Source organism: Drosophila eugracilis, unplaced genomic scaffold (genome assembly GCF_018153835.1).
Source record: "Drosophila eugracilis isolate 14026-0451.02 unplaced genomic scaffold, ASM1815383v1 contig_2147, whole genome shotgun sequence".
NCBI lineage: Eukaryota > Metazoa > Arthropoda > Insecta > Diptera > Drosophilidae > Drosophila > Drosophila eugracilis.
Window position 1 is genome coordinate 209046 of NW_024573030.1, and position 18313 is coordinate 227358.

Genomic DNA, 18313 nt, shown 5'->3' on the forward strand with positions numbered 1-18313 from the left:
CAGACTTATTAAAACTATATTGAGAGTGTCAGATAATGTTTTCAAATTTACTTTATGTTGGTCGATCGTATTGAGGCAGACCTGTTTGTAACATTGATGCCCCTTCAGTTTCCGTTCCTCTCTTTGACTGCAACTTGTTGTTTGGGGCTCTCTCCCGCTTCCTCTTTTTATTTGTTATTTTTCTGTCTTTTGTTTTTTTTCTTTTCTGTTTCTGTTGCTGCCACGCAGCTGTGCACAATTAGCGCAAACGCAACAGCTGCTGACGTCGGCGTTGACTGCGCTGTTCAGCTGGCAGCAGAACAGAAAAAAAACAAATAAAATGTATAGTTTAACAGTCGTCCAATTCGGGCTTATTACCAATTATAGATGTCAAACTAACCTTATTTATTGCTCGATTTGGTGACCTTTTTATTTGTGGCGTTGCGTGCTTAATATCGTTAGTAAACATAGAAAACGTTCTCGTTCTCTTTCCAATTATGCGGTTTTAAAATCTATACAAATCTACATTGCATTTGGGTTGCAACACATTTTAGCTATAAGTATTCTATAGTAATATTTTTAATTTATATTTTTTAAATATAAAAAACAATTTTTTTTTTCATTTCAGCCTCATCAACTAAAAACATAAAACACCAAAATCAAAACTGTAACCTTAAATAAAACAACATAAGCAAGCAAGAACCACCGAAAACTAAACAGCATCAACAGCGGCAAAAACTCACCAATTTCAACAATTAAATTCAACAACCAGAAGAATCAAAAACAGAACACCCCCCAAAACGCCAACAATTGCAACCATAACTACATATTTTCAAAAATACTTTCTACAATACAAAACCTTTCAACAACAATTTTAGAAAGCTGAAAATTCAACAATAATACCAAATTTTAAGAACTGTTATAAAATATTTGGTAAACAATAGTATCCAAAACGTTCAACAACAATTAATTCCAAAAAATATTCAACAACAATTTTCACAATAACTGTAAAAGTGTCGCGATATAAAGCTGCCTCTATCCTGCTATCTCGCGTATATTCCTATTTACGTAGTGTGCGTGTGTTTTTTTTTCCAACATATATAGTTTTGTTACGATACGTGTTCGTCCTTGTTACGTTCGTGTGTTCGTGTGTCAGTGTGCGAGAGAAGAGGGAGTACGCTAGTTTGTGTATGCTATGTCAGGGATGGGGGGCATTAATTCGCTCCTCCAGGCGGCTAAATTTCTCGAGCAACATGAGAAGCTCCCGCTGGCGGGAGGCGGAGGCGGCATTGGCGTTTTGGGCGTGGCCCTGCCTCAGCAGCAACAGCCGCTGCTCCACTGCAAGAGCATCTCCATTATTAACAACAACAATAGCAGCCAGCACAATAGAAATAGCAGCATCAGCAGTAACGGGATTATTGCAACGCCACCGTTTACGAACGGAAATGGTAACGGGATAGTCGGCATTGGTAACGTGAACGTTAACGTTAATGCTAACTCTAACGTTAACGTCAATGGAAACAACGGTAACGGTGTGAGCAATGGCCACAGCAGTCCGCGCAGTCAATTAGCCGCTGCCCACGATTACGAGTATAATGGCAGCGCAGTCGTTAACGGACACAGCGAAGGTCGCCTCCACATCTCAGGTAAGTCCTCTGAACCTCCGGATTTTCTGACCCTCAGAATTTAAGTTCACATTTTTCCATTACAATTGTTGCAAAAAAACTCACTCATCCATCACTCAAATCATTTCATTTACTGAGTGCTAGGGCAAGGTGTTGCTAAGTTACTGCCCGCTGCGGTGTGAATACGTCGTCTAACGCTTTTCTAGTGCAACAACATCAGCTGCTCTGCTCCACTGTTAAGTGTTGTTGGGCTCTCCCGCCAGGCGTCAAGCGTTTTGAATTCGAAACAAATTATGTACACAAGAAAAAATGTGTTAAATATTTCAGTGCAAGTTTTCGTTTTTTAGACGGTGAAACTTGCGTTGTCTTCGGCATTTTTTTTTTTTAACTAGGATAAACTTAACTCGATTGCCTAGGAAAAATATTCTGCATATATTTGTCCCCTGTGGGTTGTGTGTCGGTGGTGATAGAAAACACCTGAGATAACGTCGCTCTATTTTTGATTGATGAATATTGGAAGGTGTAGCCAAATGGTTGATTGTGGGCGATAACCTCTACTGAACAATTAGGGTACATATATTAACATGAAGTACTTGGGAAAAGAGGGGAAATAAATATAAAATATTCAGGAAACTTAAGAATTATATTTCAATGCATTAGACAAGACTAATTATTAAGAAATTCTTTTAATCTTAATTTAATGAAGAGAAACATATACAATTTTTTTTACCATATACATTTAGCTTTATTTTAAAATTGACATTTTCGTCGCCTTTCCAAAAACGAAACTGTTGCTGCTTTCCCCCCATTGCTTCTGCTACATTTAAACTTGTTTTGACCTTGTTTGCTACGTCGACGTCGACTGCACTTTGCGTGGGCGTGCACTGTACAAAAAAAATAAAATAAAAAATATCAAATAAAATAAGACCCCAAAAGACAACAACACAATGCTCGCTCAGTCGTTTCCTCTCCCTTCCGCTCTCTTTTTGGCACAGGTTGCAAGCGTGGCAAGCAGCAGGTACTGTTATATTTTTAGCACGCTGCTTGCTGAAGCGTCGACGCCGGCGACGCTGCCCAATTGGCATGTGCTAAATTGTCATGATGCGTTTTTGTTTTTAGCCTCTCTTTCGGCGTTTACCTTTGTTTTTGTTGCCTTGACTATCGTATACAAAAATTTGCAACGTCAAAAGCAAAAACCTTGTAGTTTTACTCCTATCGAAATTAAATGTTCAAATTTTTTCAAATTACAATAGAAAAAAATTTTTGTAAAAATATTTTTCAATTTAAAATAAAAATATTATTTTAAAATTATAAAGCAGAGAAAAAATGTAATTTAAAAAAAAATACTAGATCTCGTTGAAAGACTTAGGAGAAAAGCAAAATTATATTTTCGAAACTAAAAAATATGCCCTCTTAAGAGAGCGGCACTGTGTATTTTGTTTTCGTTTGCTTTTGCTGTGCTCATTTCAATTTTTTGGTTTTTCGTTGTTTTTTTTATTTTTTTTTATCAACATTTGTGGATTTTGTTGTTGTTCATCTTGGCTGCCCCTTTTCGTCTGTTGTTTTTTGCGTTGTTTTTTCTTTGTCTTTTTTTCGCTTTTGTCATGCGCTTCGTTCGTATTTTTTCGCACGTACGCTTGTACTTGTTGCTGTTGTTGTTGTTTGGGGTCACGTCATGTGCTGCCTCGCTCTCTCTTTCTTTTGAGCACTCTTTTCCTCGAACAAATTAGTCATAGCACACACAAAAGCAAAAACGAAAGAGAACTCCACGTGAGCGATTTGCGTAAGCTCTTATACATTTCTCTTAAGGCTTCTTTCTGTTTAATCGCTCTCTTTTATTTTGTTACGCTCTCTTAAGCTGCTGGTGTAAAACAAAGTCAATGAACTTTGTACGCATTTTTTGTTATTGTTGTCGGCCTGCCTTTTTCCGTGCCCATTTCATATTATTATTTGGCCTTTCTTTCAGGCTTTTATGTTTTATGTTTGTTTTCTTCACACTTACAAATTTTTATTTCGCCGTTGTTGTTATTTTTGTTTTTTTTTTTTTGTTCGCCGTTGCATGTGTAATATTTGGACAGCTGTCTCTTTTGTTTTGCCTCTCTTTTTCTCGACATCTCCTTTATTTAGTTCCTGTTTTTATCTTACTCTCTTCCTGGTTTTGACTTTTTTTTTTTGTTTTTTGTTTCTGTCTTTTACTTTTCAATTTTTATTGCATTTCAGTTATTTTCCTAATATCACAGAAATTTCATTTTGGGGGAATTCTATTTATATTTAGTGAAAGTTCCCCGAAAATCCAGGGCCATCGAGACTTTTCCTAATAATTGGCTCAAATGTGTGTGAAAAAGTTCAGTTGCTGATTTTCGAAATAACTCTGAATTGGAAAATTCTTTTTGATACAGTTTTTTAAATACTTCTTAAAAGTAATGAAATAAATTTGTTAAAATGATTTGTTAATAATACTATTAGAATATAAGAATAATCTTATTAAAAAGCTCCTAAAAGTGGGCTATAGAAAAACAAGGTGAATGGTGAATAAGACACCCCTTCAAAGATAAAACTATTTCTAAATAGACCCCAATTTCCCTGACGATTCACGGTAATATGTAACGATGTTGGCTGCTTTTCATCCGATTTGCATTATCTCCCTTGAAAATGGAAATTTCCGGCGATTCTTTGATTTTGGTCTCTTTAATTTTCCCATGCCCGGACGTGCTCTTCTTCAAAGTCTCCCACTCATTTGCTGTTGATTCTGGGACCGGAAAACTGAATTTTCCAGCGACATTTGCTTTTCTAGTGAAGCGATGTCGTCGCATCTAGTCGATAACTTAAAGTTTACCGCAACAAAACAACAGCAGCAGAGGGGGGTAATCAACTTATTGCCAAGTTGCTGGAACATTTGAGTGCTTTGCAAAGCTTACTGCTGTTACAGCAGCAGCAACATACTGTTGCACGGCAGAGCAACATCATCATCAAACACACGACTGGGTGAACCACCACCATCATCCATCCAAAAAGAAATAGATATATAGTCATTACGGTTATGGTACATAGAAAGGAATATTTTATAATGAAAAAAAAAAGTTTTTTAATAGAAAATGTTTTTCTTAAAGAATTTATGATTCTTTAAAAATAAGAAGTATTGAATAATATAATAAATACAGAGTTTTTATGAGATGAAACGCAATTCATTTTCCTATTTTCCACAATAAAAAAAACTAATTTTCAGTGTATAAAAGCAAAGTGCTCATGTGTGATATCGTTGGTTAATAAGTGTGCAACCGATGTGTTGTTGCAGCCACGTGCGCTTTCGTCACGTGGCATCGTGATATGGGTGTTGAATAATATGGAAAAGTAGGGGGAAAATGTGGAGAATACATGTGCAGAGAATGCAGAGGGACAGGGTGAAGGGGAAAATGTGAAAGAGTGTGAAAAGGGGCGTTAATCTCCTCAGAAATTTTTTGAATGTCTAAAAGTAAAAGTAAAGAGCTGTCTATTAATTTTTTTTATCGAAGATTTTCAAACAAAAATATATGTATTAAAAGAAAGTCATACTTAGATTAATATAAATGTTATATTTTATTTATTTTTTTGATGCAAAATTTATAAATTTGAAGTTTATACATTAACAAGTTTACTTACAAATGATAAAAGCAATTAAAAGTTTGTTCTATTTTCCTTTTCGAGATCTGTATTCTTTGTCGTTCTAGTTTTTATTCTTCTAGTTGTTTTTTTTTTCTAGTTCTTTTTTTTTTTTCTAGTTTTGATAATTTGTCGTATGTCATTTGATATTGTATTTGAAAACTGATTTCACCATATGCGTTTTATGACCCAATTTGAAATGATAAAAGCAATGCAAGAGAGTAGCAGATATTATATATCAAGGTTATATTTCATATTCATATTCATGTTATTCTAGCTTTTGCCAAATGGAATTGTGTTGAAATTTAACAACTTAGAAAGTTAGTTATAGGCCAGGTTTTATAGTTAAATGGAAAACAATATTTGATTGATTTATTAAATATTGAACAATATTTTGTGGTATGGTCTTTCAAGGGGTTGTTACTATATATTATGCCTATAATTTCAATTTGAGCCACACATTCGATCTGTTTCTGTGGTTTATCGGTCTGTCAACATGCGACACGTGTCTCGGCTTTACTTCAACCAACCGAACAACCGACCAACCACCCACTAAGCACCCATTAAAACACCAAAGCAAAACCCCCCAGTGAGAAAAAAACCACCCAACCACCCATCTGATTTACCTAAGAAAACAGCGCAGCAACAATCGTTAATAATGCATAATAGATGTAATTGCGCTGTTTTTCGGACGCAATTCGATGGAAATTCGCATCGGGTTTTCCACGAATGCGTAACTAATTCATTACTAACACACATACATACACCCACACACACTGGCACACCCGCACTCAATCATATATAATTAACCCACCAAAGGACCTTCATCGCCCACTGATTGTTGATTGTCGACTTGTTCGCTCTGTGTTGTATTTTGTCTGTTGTATTTAACCCGAATTAATTTGCATTCATTAAACACTGCTTTTGTCTATTTTCCGCCGCTTTTGTTGTGCTCTGATTCTGATTTTCAGCCAGTCTTTATTTAGATTAATACCTGACATTTTTCTAGTGAAGTTTGTTTATTAGACTAAAATAAATGTAAAAGAAATGATCAAATAATAATGTTAAAGTCAAAATTCAGTTTATTTTTTTTAAATTTATATTTGAAATGGCAACGTTGTATAAGATATTATTTATGTACTGTACTAAAAAAGTTTTTCATTACTAGTTTTATTATATTCAGATTGTGTAAGAAAGTTATATGAAATTTAACATAAAATTTCATTTAATTTTAGATTACAAATAAAGCAAATTGTTATAAAAGAGAAATTTCTTTATATATCTAATTGGTGTTGCATTCATCTCATTTCATTATTTAGTTCTATCATAGTTTTTCTTATCATTTTCTTCATTGAATTCTTCTACCCACGAGATGCTACTCTAATTTTTCTTAATTATGATTTGTCTTCTTATTTTGGTTTGTTTTCTCTCCTATTTCTTCTTTACTTTTCGGCCACTTTTAGAGGATAATAAGTCCTCAATCAACAACAACAACAACCAGAACAATACCCAATCCCCACAACAACAACAACCACATAATGCAGCGGGGACAGCAACAACAACAGCGGCAGCAGCAACAACAAAATCGATGGGAAATTCAAACTCACCCGCCAAAACATTCTCACCCACAACCACCACCCACTCACCCGCCCCTTCTGCCTTTATGTTGCTGGCAGCGGCAGCAGGATCAACAAATGCAACTGCAATTGCAACTGCAACATCTGCAACACCTGCATCAGCAACATCTACTGCTGCTGCGCCAGCAGCATCAGCAACAGCATCCAATCCTGCCAAGCACAAACTAAGTCCCGTTGCCGAAATATCGCCAAAATTTATATTTGTATCGGATGCCAATGGGGTTTATCCCACGCCCGCAAATCATAATGCCAACGGCGATTCGCTGCTCTTGGGTTCGCAGAATATGCAAAAACGACGCTTGCCACAGCAGCGACAGTTGCAGCCACAGCAGTCACTTCATCAGTCTCGTAGTTTGCAACCGGCGAACATTTCTTTAACACCACCTCCAACAGCCACACGAACAGTGGACACTGGCAATTCACGGATACGCTGCTATTCACTGTCCAATGCCATTTCAGCGTCCAGGGATCAACAGGATCATCATCACCATGCCAACCATCTGCCATTCCAGCAGCAACTTAGCTTTGTGAGAGGCGGCAATAGTTGTGTGGTCTATGGTTTACCATCGGACTCTGTCGACTCTGCTACTGCAGCGTCTACGAGTGGATCGGGAACGGGTACGGGAGCGATGTCCATGAATATTGCCTCCTCGGCACCAGCAGCGGGATCTCAGTTGACAGCGCATCATCACACGGGACACGGCGGTCGCAGGCGCACCACCAGTTCCAACAGCAATGGGTAAGTAGTTCATAAATGAAGGGAAATAAAAAAAATGTTGAACAATGTTAGGCCAGTTATAAACACAGAAGAAAACGTTCAAAGCAATGAATTAATCACCTTTTCTTTCACTTTGTGAGATTGCTAATGTATAGCTTCATGAATCGCATAGTAAAGACTATTTAGATTATATAATTCTAAAGATAACTAATGTAAAACCTACTTTCAGAGCGGGCACTCGGGAGGTGCACAATAAGCTGGAAAAGGAGCGGCGAGCCCAGCTGAAGGAGTGCTATGACCTGCTTAAAAAGGAGTTGCCCATGCGGGATGAGGACCGTAAGAAGACCTCCAACTTGACAATACTCGATACGGCCCACAAATATGTCAAGGTTAGTCTTAGAAATCAATAAATATGGCTTTACAATAATCGAATAAATCGAGTTAAATGTATTAATAATTTTCTTTTTCGATTTCAGCAATTGACGCAACTTGATCGCGAACAGGAGGCGGAGGTGGAGAAGCTGGCGAAACAGAAGATTGAGCTTCAAAAGCGGCTAAAGCTATTGAGTTTAAGGAGGGAAACGCCACCCACCGATCAGCAAAGCATTCCACAGGCTGACAAAGGTTGGTTTGTTTTTCATGATGGTCGACATGCTACATGCATACGCTAATCTCGCGCTTTCTCTCTCTTTTTCCAGCCGTTTGCCTGGCAACAACAACAACAACCACACCAGCACCACCAACGGCGGCCAGTGGTCGGAATGGAACCACAATTCTATTCGATGCAGGCAATGCCTGTGCCACTGGGGTAAGGATTGTCTGTCAACCAGACCCTATTATTATTCCTCTAATTAAGGGATGCAAGCTGAATGTGTGGAGATTTTTAAAGGTTTTCAAAAGCTAAATATAATAATAACGGTCAAGCAAAGCAATATCAATATTGCTATAAAATAGTTTGAATACTAAAATAATAAAACTATAACCCTTCCAAAAAACAAAAATTCACCATTCATTTTACAAACCACAGCAAAACCACAAACTGAATAAACTGAATTTCATTTTTTTTAACCATTCTGTAGCACCTAACAACTGTGATAAACAAAAAAAATGCCACACCAGCCGTAGCAACATCAGCAGCAGGAGTAACCGCATCAGCCAGCAGCAAACTCAATGGCAACCACACAGGAGGAGCAACGACCACACTGACTCCGGCCATGGGCATCATGACAATTAAGAATGGCAACAGCAACATACTGGCAATCTCACCAACTGCAATCCAACAGCAGCAGCAGCATCAGCAGCTAAACAATGGTAGCCCAGCGGGTAGTCCATCGGCAAATGGAACGACAACTGGAGCTACCATTATACGTGGCTCGCCAACGCCATCAACACCATCGCCATCGCCCAGCTCTTCGTCCAGTGGCGTTTCGTCGTCGGCTTCGTTTATGGGCGGTGGCTCCTCATCATCGTCCTCCTCCTCATCATCATCGTCATCGTCCTCCTCCTCATCATCGTCATCATCTAGTTCGACGTCCAGTTCGTCATCGCCTACGCAACAACAACAGCAGCAGGGCACCTCGCCCACGGCTACCGCCCATTTGGTAGGCACACGTAATGTTGGCCTTAAATTCCATGGCGGTGCAGGTGGTGCGGCTAACGCTTTGAGTGGCGGTGCCACAATCGTGGCCGCTGCTGTGCCAACTGGCGGTGGATCAGCGAATGGTGAGTGAAAAGTGAAAAGTCCCAGTAAAAAAATCCACCAAACGGGATGTATATTTAAAAAATATATATTTAGTGGATTTAGCACATAAATATATTAAATTTTTATATTATTATTAATGTTTTATATTTTTCGTTTAGGTTTCCATCAGGCGGACAAGGATCGCAATTACAATTACCTGATGCTCAGCGCTGGGACAACGGCACAGTAAATCAACATCAACAACAAACACCTACAACAATAATGGAAACAACAACCAAACAACTGAATTGTGTGCAACAGCTCCCACCTTATAAAGAATTAAACAACAACTAGAAAAAGGTTCTCTAAAAACTCTTTTTTTCTTAAAACAAAATACAAAACAAAATTAGCAAATATTGCGTATTTTCAACACTTTAGCACACATTGAAAACAACAACAACAACAAAAAGAACACCAACAACAGCGCAGCAGCATCAACAAACAGCTAATAAACAAAAGATAAACATTTTAAAGAAATCTGTAATTTTTTATGTAAAACAAAAAGAAAAAAAAAACAAAAGCTATCAAACAGTTCCGCCCAACACTTAGCATCGATTTTGAAAATCAAGCAAAAAAACGAAGAGGAAGATTATTTTTTAATAAATAATTTTAAAGAAACAACAAAAATGCGGGAGATGAAGCTAACAACAACACCAACAATAAACCGAAAGCAGCAACAACAACAGCAACATCAACATGAGAAGACCAATTAAATAATTGTAAAAAAAAAAAAAAGCAGCAGCAACCAGCATTCATTCAACAACAACCAACAGCAAGAACAAGAACCGCTTAGAAATCCGCAACATACACACACACACACACAGGCCCATCAACATGCTATATATATTCTATATATATTATATATCTAATTGTACTACTTTATAGTAAAGCCTAGAAAAGAAGAGAAGAAAACACCAACAAGAATAGCACACTTAAATGTAAAACAGGAGAAAAAAAAACAAAACCAAAATGCGCTGTTGAAACAGAAACCACCAATGGGTAACGCTTTATAAATATATATATATATATCTAGATATATATATATGTGTATGTATATCTAAAACTTAAAAGAAGAAGATTATTAAATTAAAAAAAAAATATGTAAAAGCAGAATTTCCAAAATTCATGTGGCAAAAAGAAATAACGCTAAAAACGAAAACAGATAGATTTGTCTCTTTTCTTGACCAAAAAACACTGAAACATTTCTTTTTTTGATATACTTTCTTCTTTCAAAAGCAAAACCACAAAACAAACAAAAAACAAAAACAAAAAAAAAACAAACAAACAAACAAACAAAAACAAAAAACACAGAAACAAAGCAAAAATCAAATCAATAGAATTATATCAAATTAGAGTGCTTGTATGTCAAGTATGTGTGTGTGAGTTCGCAAACGAAACAAACCAACAAACAAACAAACCGAAAAAACATTAACCAATAGTATGTAAAACTAAACAAAACAAAAAGCTGGCGAGCGAGTGTTGTATCTGTGTAATACCCATTTGAATTAGATATTAATGTAGCAAGCAAACAACAAAAAATCGTAGCAAAAATGTCTAATAGTGCAATAAGCTAACAAAAGCCACAACCCCTTAACTATCCCCCCCATCCCCCTCCCCCTCTCATTTAAAGCAATTTTTTTTAGATGAATTTTTATTTTGATCTTGTTCTGGAAAGACACCACCACGCATATAAGACATTATCAAATAATATATGTAGTAGTGATTGCATAAAAACCATAACTTCCCCTAAAATTCCTGCCTTAAATGCCATTGAAACGGAATCAAAGTAAAACAACAGAACAGCAAATGCCCTAAAATTTGATACACCCCCCTTAAATAACCAACCCATCCTCCCAAGAAAAAAAAAAGAAAACTTAAGCTTATAAAAATATTTATATACAAGGAAAGGTTTAAACAAAAAGGAAAAACTAAAACAAAAATAAGAAAATAGCTTAGACAACACAATTATCACGATAAGGGAAAAATCTAGCAAAAAGCAGCAACACAAAAACAAACTGAATGTTATATTTTGGAGCATTTTTTTCAATGTGTATGTGTTAGCATATATATTACATATATATATATATATATATATATATAGATCTATAGAAAGAAATCGAAGGAGGATTGATAAAAAAAAGTATTAGCAAAAGATATCTCTTGAACAATAATGAATGAACGACAGACGAGACAGAGATAGAGAGAGAGAGAGAGAGAGAGAGAGAGAGAGAGCAGGTCGTCTCTTTCTAGTCCCCTTAAATATTTGCAAGTTTTTTACGTCGTCGGGGCAATGAATATAAAACTATATATCATCTATCTATATATATATTTGTATACACGAACTAAAGTGAGAGCAGGTCAGATTCAGATAGCGTGAAATTTTTCCATATATATTTTGTAAATACTTTAAAAACAAGAAAAGGAAAAACAAATGGGAAACTTTTTAATTTTTTTTTTCATCATCACGGGGAACTCTTTTTTGTTTTTTTTATAGAGATTTTTTTTTCACCAACGGGACAGCAAATCAAAAAATTATTTTCACACGAGAGTTTTTACACGAACTTAAAGATGCAAACAAATAATCATAAATATAAAAATAAAAATCGAAATCATAAACTAGAAATAAATAACTAAAATATATATGTGTATGGAACGTGTGTGTAAATGTGTTTGAATGTAAAATGCTTTAGTCACATAAGTTGAAAGAGAAATTTGAATTAACTATATAGAGTTATATCGTATATATATATATACATATATATGCCTGTGTCTGTCACTCGATTTCTGTTACTAATCATAAAAGAAAATGTATAAAATAATAATACCAAGAAACACACACTTTTGAAGAAATAACCTTAACTCTTAAATTAGCCTTTATGTTTTATGTTTAACTTATGTTTTTTTTTTGTTCGTTGTATTAACTGGAAAACACTTTTTGAAAATGTTTTTTCTTGAATTTTTTTTTAAACTATCCTTTGTAAGTAGGCATGTAATAAATGATTGAACATAATACTTTTTTTTGTGTAATTTTTATTAAAAAAAAAAACAAAACAAAAATCAAACAAGGAATACAGCAAACAACAAAACGATTTCATTTTAGAAATTTAAGTTTAACTTAACTAATTAATGTTTAAATAAATTTGTTCTTTAAGTTGAAAACAAATCGGGAGTATTGCAAATTATAATTATCATTAAATATACACAACAACAAAACAAACCAGAAAACTCAACAAAAAAATTTATTTATAGAGAAAGCAGACAACAAAAAAAAAAACACGAAAAGATTATAACAAAAACACAATAAAAACAATTTCAAACAAAAAGAAAACGAGAGAAAACCTTTTTAGCTGTAAATGTAACTTGTAAAATTAATTTTAAACGAAATGCATACAAAAATAAACAAAAAAAATTAACAAAATCGTAAGATTATGGCAAGACGAAAAGCGTAAAAAAATAATATAAATGAAGAATATATATTATATAAATGTAAATGTGTAAAGAAAACAGAAAATGAGACAAACAAAAAAAAAATAAAAAAAGAGATTTCAAAGCAAATATTTGAGTGTTCAATTTTGGAAAAGTGCCCAGCATGATATTCCATTTTAAACTAAAGCCCCGACTTCTTTTTGGGGAGAAGTCGCCAATTAGCCAATTATGGAATATCATACCTCGTTCAGTTTGATTTTTAAATCCTAGCCGACCTGCATACACACTTTTAGCTCTAGCTCGGTCAAAACAAGACACAGAGCGAAAAGAACGACTGTTTTGTGCTGCTAACAACCAACACTAACTACCCCTATCACTCGTTTTTCGATTTTAGGAAAATCAATTTTGGCCCAAATTTCGCATTTTTGATAAGGGGTACCATCATCAAAATTTTCAAAAATGGGCCAAAAATTAAGTTTCCCAGATTTGAATGCAAACCAATTCGGAATCATGGCAATCAAGTAACGAGCCCTACGAGGTATTACACTCCTCATTTGGACCATTTTTGGCTGTGCTATGGACAAAAAACTAATTTTTTTTGTTCCCAAAATTATGCTACGTCTTTTGACAGCAGAGCACGTCCTTGTTGCCGTTGCTTAGCTCTAACTTTGTCAAAACAAGCCGCATGGCTAAAACAATGACTGTTTTGTGCAGCTAACTACCGAAACTTACCACCCCTATACTTACTTTTTGCGTTATTGTTCTGATTTGTAGTGGCGAAGGCTGCTTTAATAGCTAAATAAGCAGAAAACCGAATTTTAATAGAAATTTGCAATACTACGTTCGGGTTTTTAGCTCTAGCTCGGTCAAAACAAGACGCAAAGCCAAAAGAACGACTGTTTTGTGCTGCTAACGACCAACACTAACTATCCCTATCACTCGTTTTCCGATTTTAGCAAAATCAATTTTGGCCCAAATTTCGCATTTTTGATAAGGGGTACCATCATCAAAATTTTCAAAAATGGGCCAAAAATTAAGTTTCCCAGATTTGAATGCAAACAAATTGGGAATCATGGCAATCAAGTTACGAGCCCTACGAGGTATTACACTCCTCATTTGGACCATTTTTGGGTGTGCTATGGCCAAAAAACTGATTTTTTTTCTGCCCAAAATTATGCTACGTCTTTTGACAGCAGAGCACGGCTTTTTTGCCGTCTCTTAGCTCTAACTTTGTCAAAACAAGCCGCATGGCTAAAACAATGACTGATTTGTGCAGCTAACTACCGAAACTTACCACCCCTATACTTACTTTTTGCGTTATTGTTCTGATTTGTAGTGGCGAAGGCTGCTTTAATAGCTAAATAAGCAGGAAACCGATTTTTAATAGAAATTTGCAATACTACGTTCGGGTTTTTAGCTCTAGCTCGGTCAAAACAAGACGCAGAGCCAAAAGAACGACTGTTTTGTGCTGCTAACGACCAACACTAACTACCCCTATCACTCGTTTTCCGATTTTAGGAAAATCAATTTTGGCCCAAATTTCGCATTTTTGATAAGGGGTACCATCATCAAAATTTTCAAAAATGGTCCAAAAATTAAGTTTACCAAATTTGAATGCAAACCAATTGGGAATCATGGCCATTAAGTAACGAGCCCTACGAGGTATTACACTCCTCAGTTGGACCATTTTTAGCTGTGATATGGACAAAAAACTGATTTTTTAGTGCCCAAAATTATGCTACGTCTTTTGACAGCAGAGCACGGCTTTCTTGCCATCTCTTAACTCTAACTTTGTCAAAACAAGCCGCATGGCTAAAGCAATGACTGTTTAATGCAGATAACTACCTAAACTTACCACCCCTATACTTACTTTTTGCGTTATTGTTCTGATTTGTAGTTGCGAAGGCTGCTTTAATAGCTAAATAAGCAGGAAACCGATTTTTAATAGAAATTTGCAATACTACGTTCGGCTTTTTAGCTCTAGCTCGGTCAAAACAAGACGCAGAGCCAAAAGAACGACTGTTTTGTGCTGCTAACGACCAACACTAACTACCCCTATCACTCGTTTTTCGATTTTAGGAAAATCAATTTTGACCCAAATTTCGCATTTTTGATAAGGGGTACCATCATCAAAATTTTCAAAAATGGGCCAAAAATTAAGTTTCCCAGATTTGAATGCAAACAAATTGGGAATCATAACAATCAAGTTACGAGCCCTACGAGGTATTACACTCCTCATTTGGACCATTTTTGGCTGTGCTATGGCCAAAAAACTGATTTTTTTTCTGCCCAAAATTATGCTACGTCTTTTGACAGCAGAGCACGGCTTTTTTGCCGTCTCTTAGCTCTAACTTTGTCAAAACAAGCCGCATGGCTAAAACAATGACTGATTTGTGCAGCTAACTGCCGAAACTTACCACCCCTATACTTACTTTTTGCGTTATTGTTCTGATTTGTAGTGGCGAAGGCTGCTTTAATAGCTAAATAAGCAGGAAACCGATTTTTAATAGAAATTTGCAATACTACGTTCGGGTTTTTAGCTCTAGCTCGGTCAAAACAAGACGCAGAGCCAAAAGAACGACTGTTTTGTGCTGCTAACGACCAACACTAACTACCCCTATCACTCGTTTTGCGATTTTAGGAAAATCAATTTTGGCCCAAATTTCGCATTTTTGATAAGGGGTACCATCATCAAAATTTTCAAAAATGGGCCAAAAATTATGTTTCCCAGATTTGAATGCAAACCAATTGGGAATCATGGCAATCAAGTTACGAGCCCTACGAGGTATTACACTCCTCATTTGGACCATTTTTGGCTGTGCTATGGACAAAAAACTAATGTTTTTTTGTGCCCAAAATTATGCTACGTCTTTTGACAGCAGAGCACGGCTTTTTTGCCGTCTCTTAGCTCTAACTTTGTCAAAACAAGCCGCATGGCTAAAACAATGACTGATTTGTGCAGCTAACTACCGAAACTTACCACCCCTATACTTACTTTTTGCGTTATTGTTCTGATTTGTAGTGGCGAAGGCTGCTTTAATAGCTAAATAAGCAGGAAACCGATTTTTAATAGAAATTTGCAATACTACGTTCGGGTTTTTAGCTCTAGCTCGGTCGAAATAAGACGCACAGCCAAAAGATCGACTGTTTTGTGCTGCTAACGACCAACACTAACTACCCCTATCACTCGTTTTTCGATTTTAGAAAAATCAATTTTGAGCCAAATTTTGCATTTTTGATAAGGGGTACCATCATCAAAATTTTCAAAAATGGACCAAAAATCAAGTTTCCCAGATTTGAATGCAAACAAATTGGGAATCATGGCAATCAAGTTACGAGCCCTACGAGGTATTACACTCCTCATTTGGACCATTTTTGGCTGTGCTATGGACAAAAAACTAATTTTTTTCTGCCCAAAATTATGCTACGTCTTTTGACAGCAGAGCACGGCCTTGTTGCCGTTGCTTAGCTCTAACTTCGTTAAAACAAGCCGCATAGCTAAAGCAATGACTGTTTTATGCAGCTTACTACCAAAACTTACCACCCCTATACTTACTTTTTGCGTTATTGTTCTGATTTGTAGTTGCGAAGGCTGCTTTAATAGCTAAATAAGCAGGAAACCGATTTTTAATAGAAATTTGCAATACTACGTTCGGGTTTTTAGCTCTAGCTCGGTCAAAACAAGACGCAGAGCCAAAAGAACGACTGTTTTGTGCTGCTAACGACCAACACTAACTACCCCTATCACTCGTTTTTCGATTTTAGGAAAATCAATTTTGACCCAAATTTCGCATTTTTGATAAGGGGTACCATCATCAAAATTTTCAAAAATGGGCCAAAAATTAAGTTTCCCAGATTTGAATGCAAACAAATTGGGAATCATAACAATCAAGTTACGAGCCCTACGAGGTATTACACTCCTCATTTGGACCATTTTTGGGTGTGATATGGACAAAAAACTGATTTTTGTTGTGCCCAAAATTATGCTACGTCTTTTGACAGCAGAACACGTCCTTGTTGCCGTTGCTTAGCTCTAACTTTGTCAAAACAAGCCGCATGGCTAAAACAATGACTGATTTGTGCAGCTAACTGCCGAAACTTACCACCCCTATACTTACTTTTTGCGTTATTGTTCTGATTTGTAGTTGCGAAGGCTGCTTTAATAGCTAAATAAGCAGGAAACCGATTTTTAATAGAAATTTGCAATACTACGTTCGGGTTTTTAGCTCTAGCTCGGTCAAAACAAGACGCAGAGCCAAAAGAACGACTGTTTTGTGCTGCTAACGACCAACACTAACTACCCCTATCACTCGTTTTTCGATTTTAGGAAAATCAATTTTGACCCAAATTTCGCATTTTTGATAAGGGGTACCATCATCAAAATTTTCAAAAATGGTCCAAAAATTAAGTTTACCAAATTTGAATGCAAACCAATTGGGAATCATGGCCATTAAGTAACGAGCCCTACGAGGTATTACACTCCTCATTTGGACCATTTTTGGCTGTGCTATGGACAAAAAACTAATTTTTTTTGTGCCCAAAATTATGCTACGTCTTTTGACAGCAGAGCACGGCTTTTTTGCCGTCTCTTAGCTCTAACTTTGTCAAAACAAGCCGCATGGCTAAAGCAATGACTGTTTAATGCAGATAACTACCTAAACTTACCACCCCTATACTTACTTTTTGCGTTATTGTTCTGATTTGTAGTTGCGAAGGCTGCTTTAATAGCTAAATAAGCAGGAAACCGATTTTTAATAGAAATTTGCAATACTACGTTCGGCTTTTTAGCTCTAGCTCGGTCAAAACAAGACGCAGAGCCAAAAGAACGACTGTTTTGTGCTGCTAACGACCAACACTAACTACCCCTATCACTCGTTTTTCGATTTTAGGAAAATCAATTTTGACCCAAATTTCGCATTTTTGATAAGGGGTACCATCATCAAAATTTTCAAAAATGGGCCAAAAATTAAGTTTCCCAGATTTGAATGCAAACAAATTGGGAATCATAACAATCAAGTTACGAGCCCTACGAGGTATTACACTCCTCATTTGGACCATTTTTGGCTGTGCTATAGCCAAAAAACTGATTTTTTTGCGCCCAAAACCACTTATACGAATCGTACGTCGGTTGACAGCAGAGAGCCAGGGTGTTGACTGTTTTATGCAGCTAACTACCGAAACTTAAAACCCCTATACTTACATTTATTATTTAAATTATTTATTGTTCTGATTATCCCTGATTATCTTATCCCTGAAAAATCAATATATTTTAATTTTATAAATTTTATACTTCATACTTTCACGTCCAAATAGAAAATGCGTCGTTTTTATTTCTCGTATTTTTCGGTTTATTTCTGAGTCAAGCTAAACGTACACTCCTTCAATCGCCATTTCTTTTTAACTTTCATAATTATAATTTATATATATATATTTATTTATATAAAAAAAATGCGGGTTGTTGCTTGATTTCGCTTTGAATATATATGCGTGTGTTCGTGAAGAAGAAAAAAAAATTGTTGAGTGTTTTCTTTTAGCTGTGGCCGTGTTT

General features: G+C 36.0%; 1 protein-coding gene across 5 annotated transcripts in view; it reads left to right on the forward strand.

The window, feature by feature from the left end:
• LOC108118292 (uncharacterized protein DDB_G0271670) overlaps positions 1-9693 on the forward strand; it is a 37525-nt gene extending 27832 nt beyond the window's left edge. For 4 of the 5 annotated variants that reach the window (XM_017230898.2, XM_017230900.2, XM_017230897.2 and 1 more), the window contains 7 exons: positions 608-1625; positions 6707-7619; positions 7828-7987; positions 8075-8222; positions 8297-8406; positions 8678-9320; positions 9459-9693. In XM_017230898.2, coding sequence (XP_017086387.1) covers positions 1175-1625; positions 6707-7619; positions 7828-7987; positions 8075-8222; positions 8297-8406; positions 8678-9320; positions 9459-9529 — 2496 coding nt within the window. In that variant the 5' untranslated portion in view covers positions 608-1174 and the 3' untranslated portion in view covers positions 9530-9693. The remainder of the gene's footprint in view (positions 1-607; positions 1626-6706; positions 7620-7827; positions 7988-8074; positions 8223-8296; positions 8407-8677; positions 9321-9458) is intronic. The other variant, XM_017230901.2, reaches the window with a different exon arrangement.
• Positions 9694-18313: the final 8620 nt, after the last annotated feature.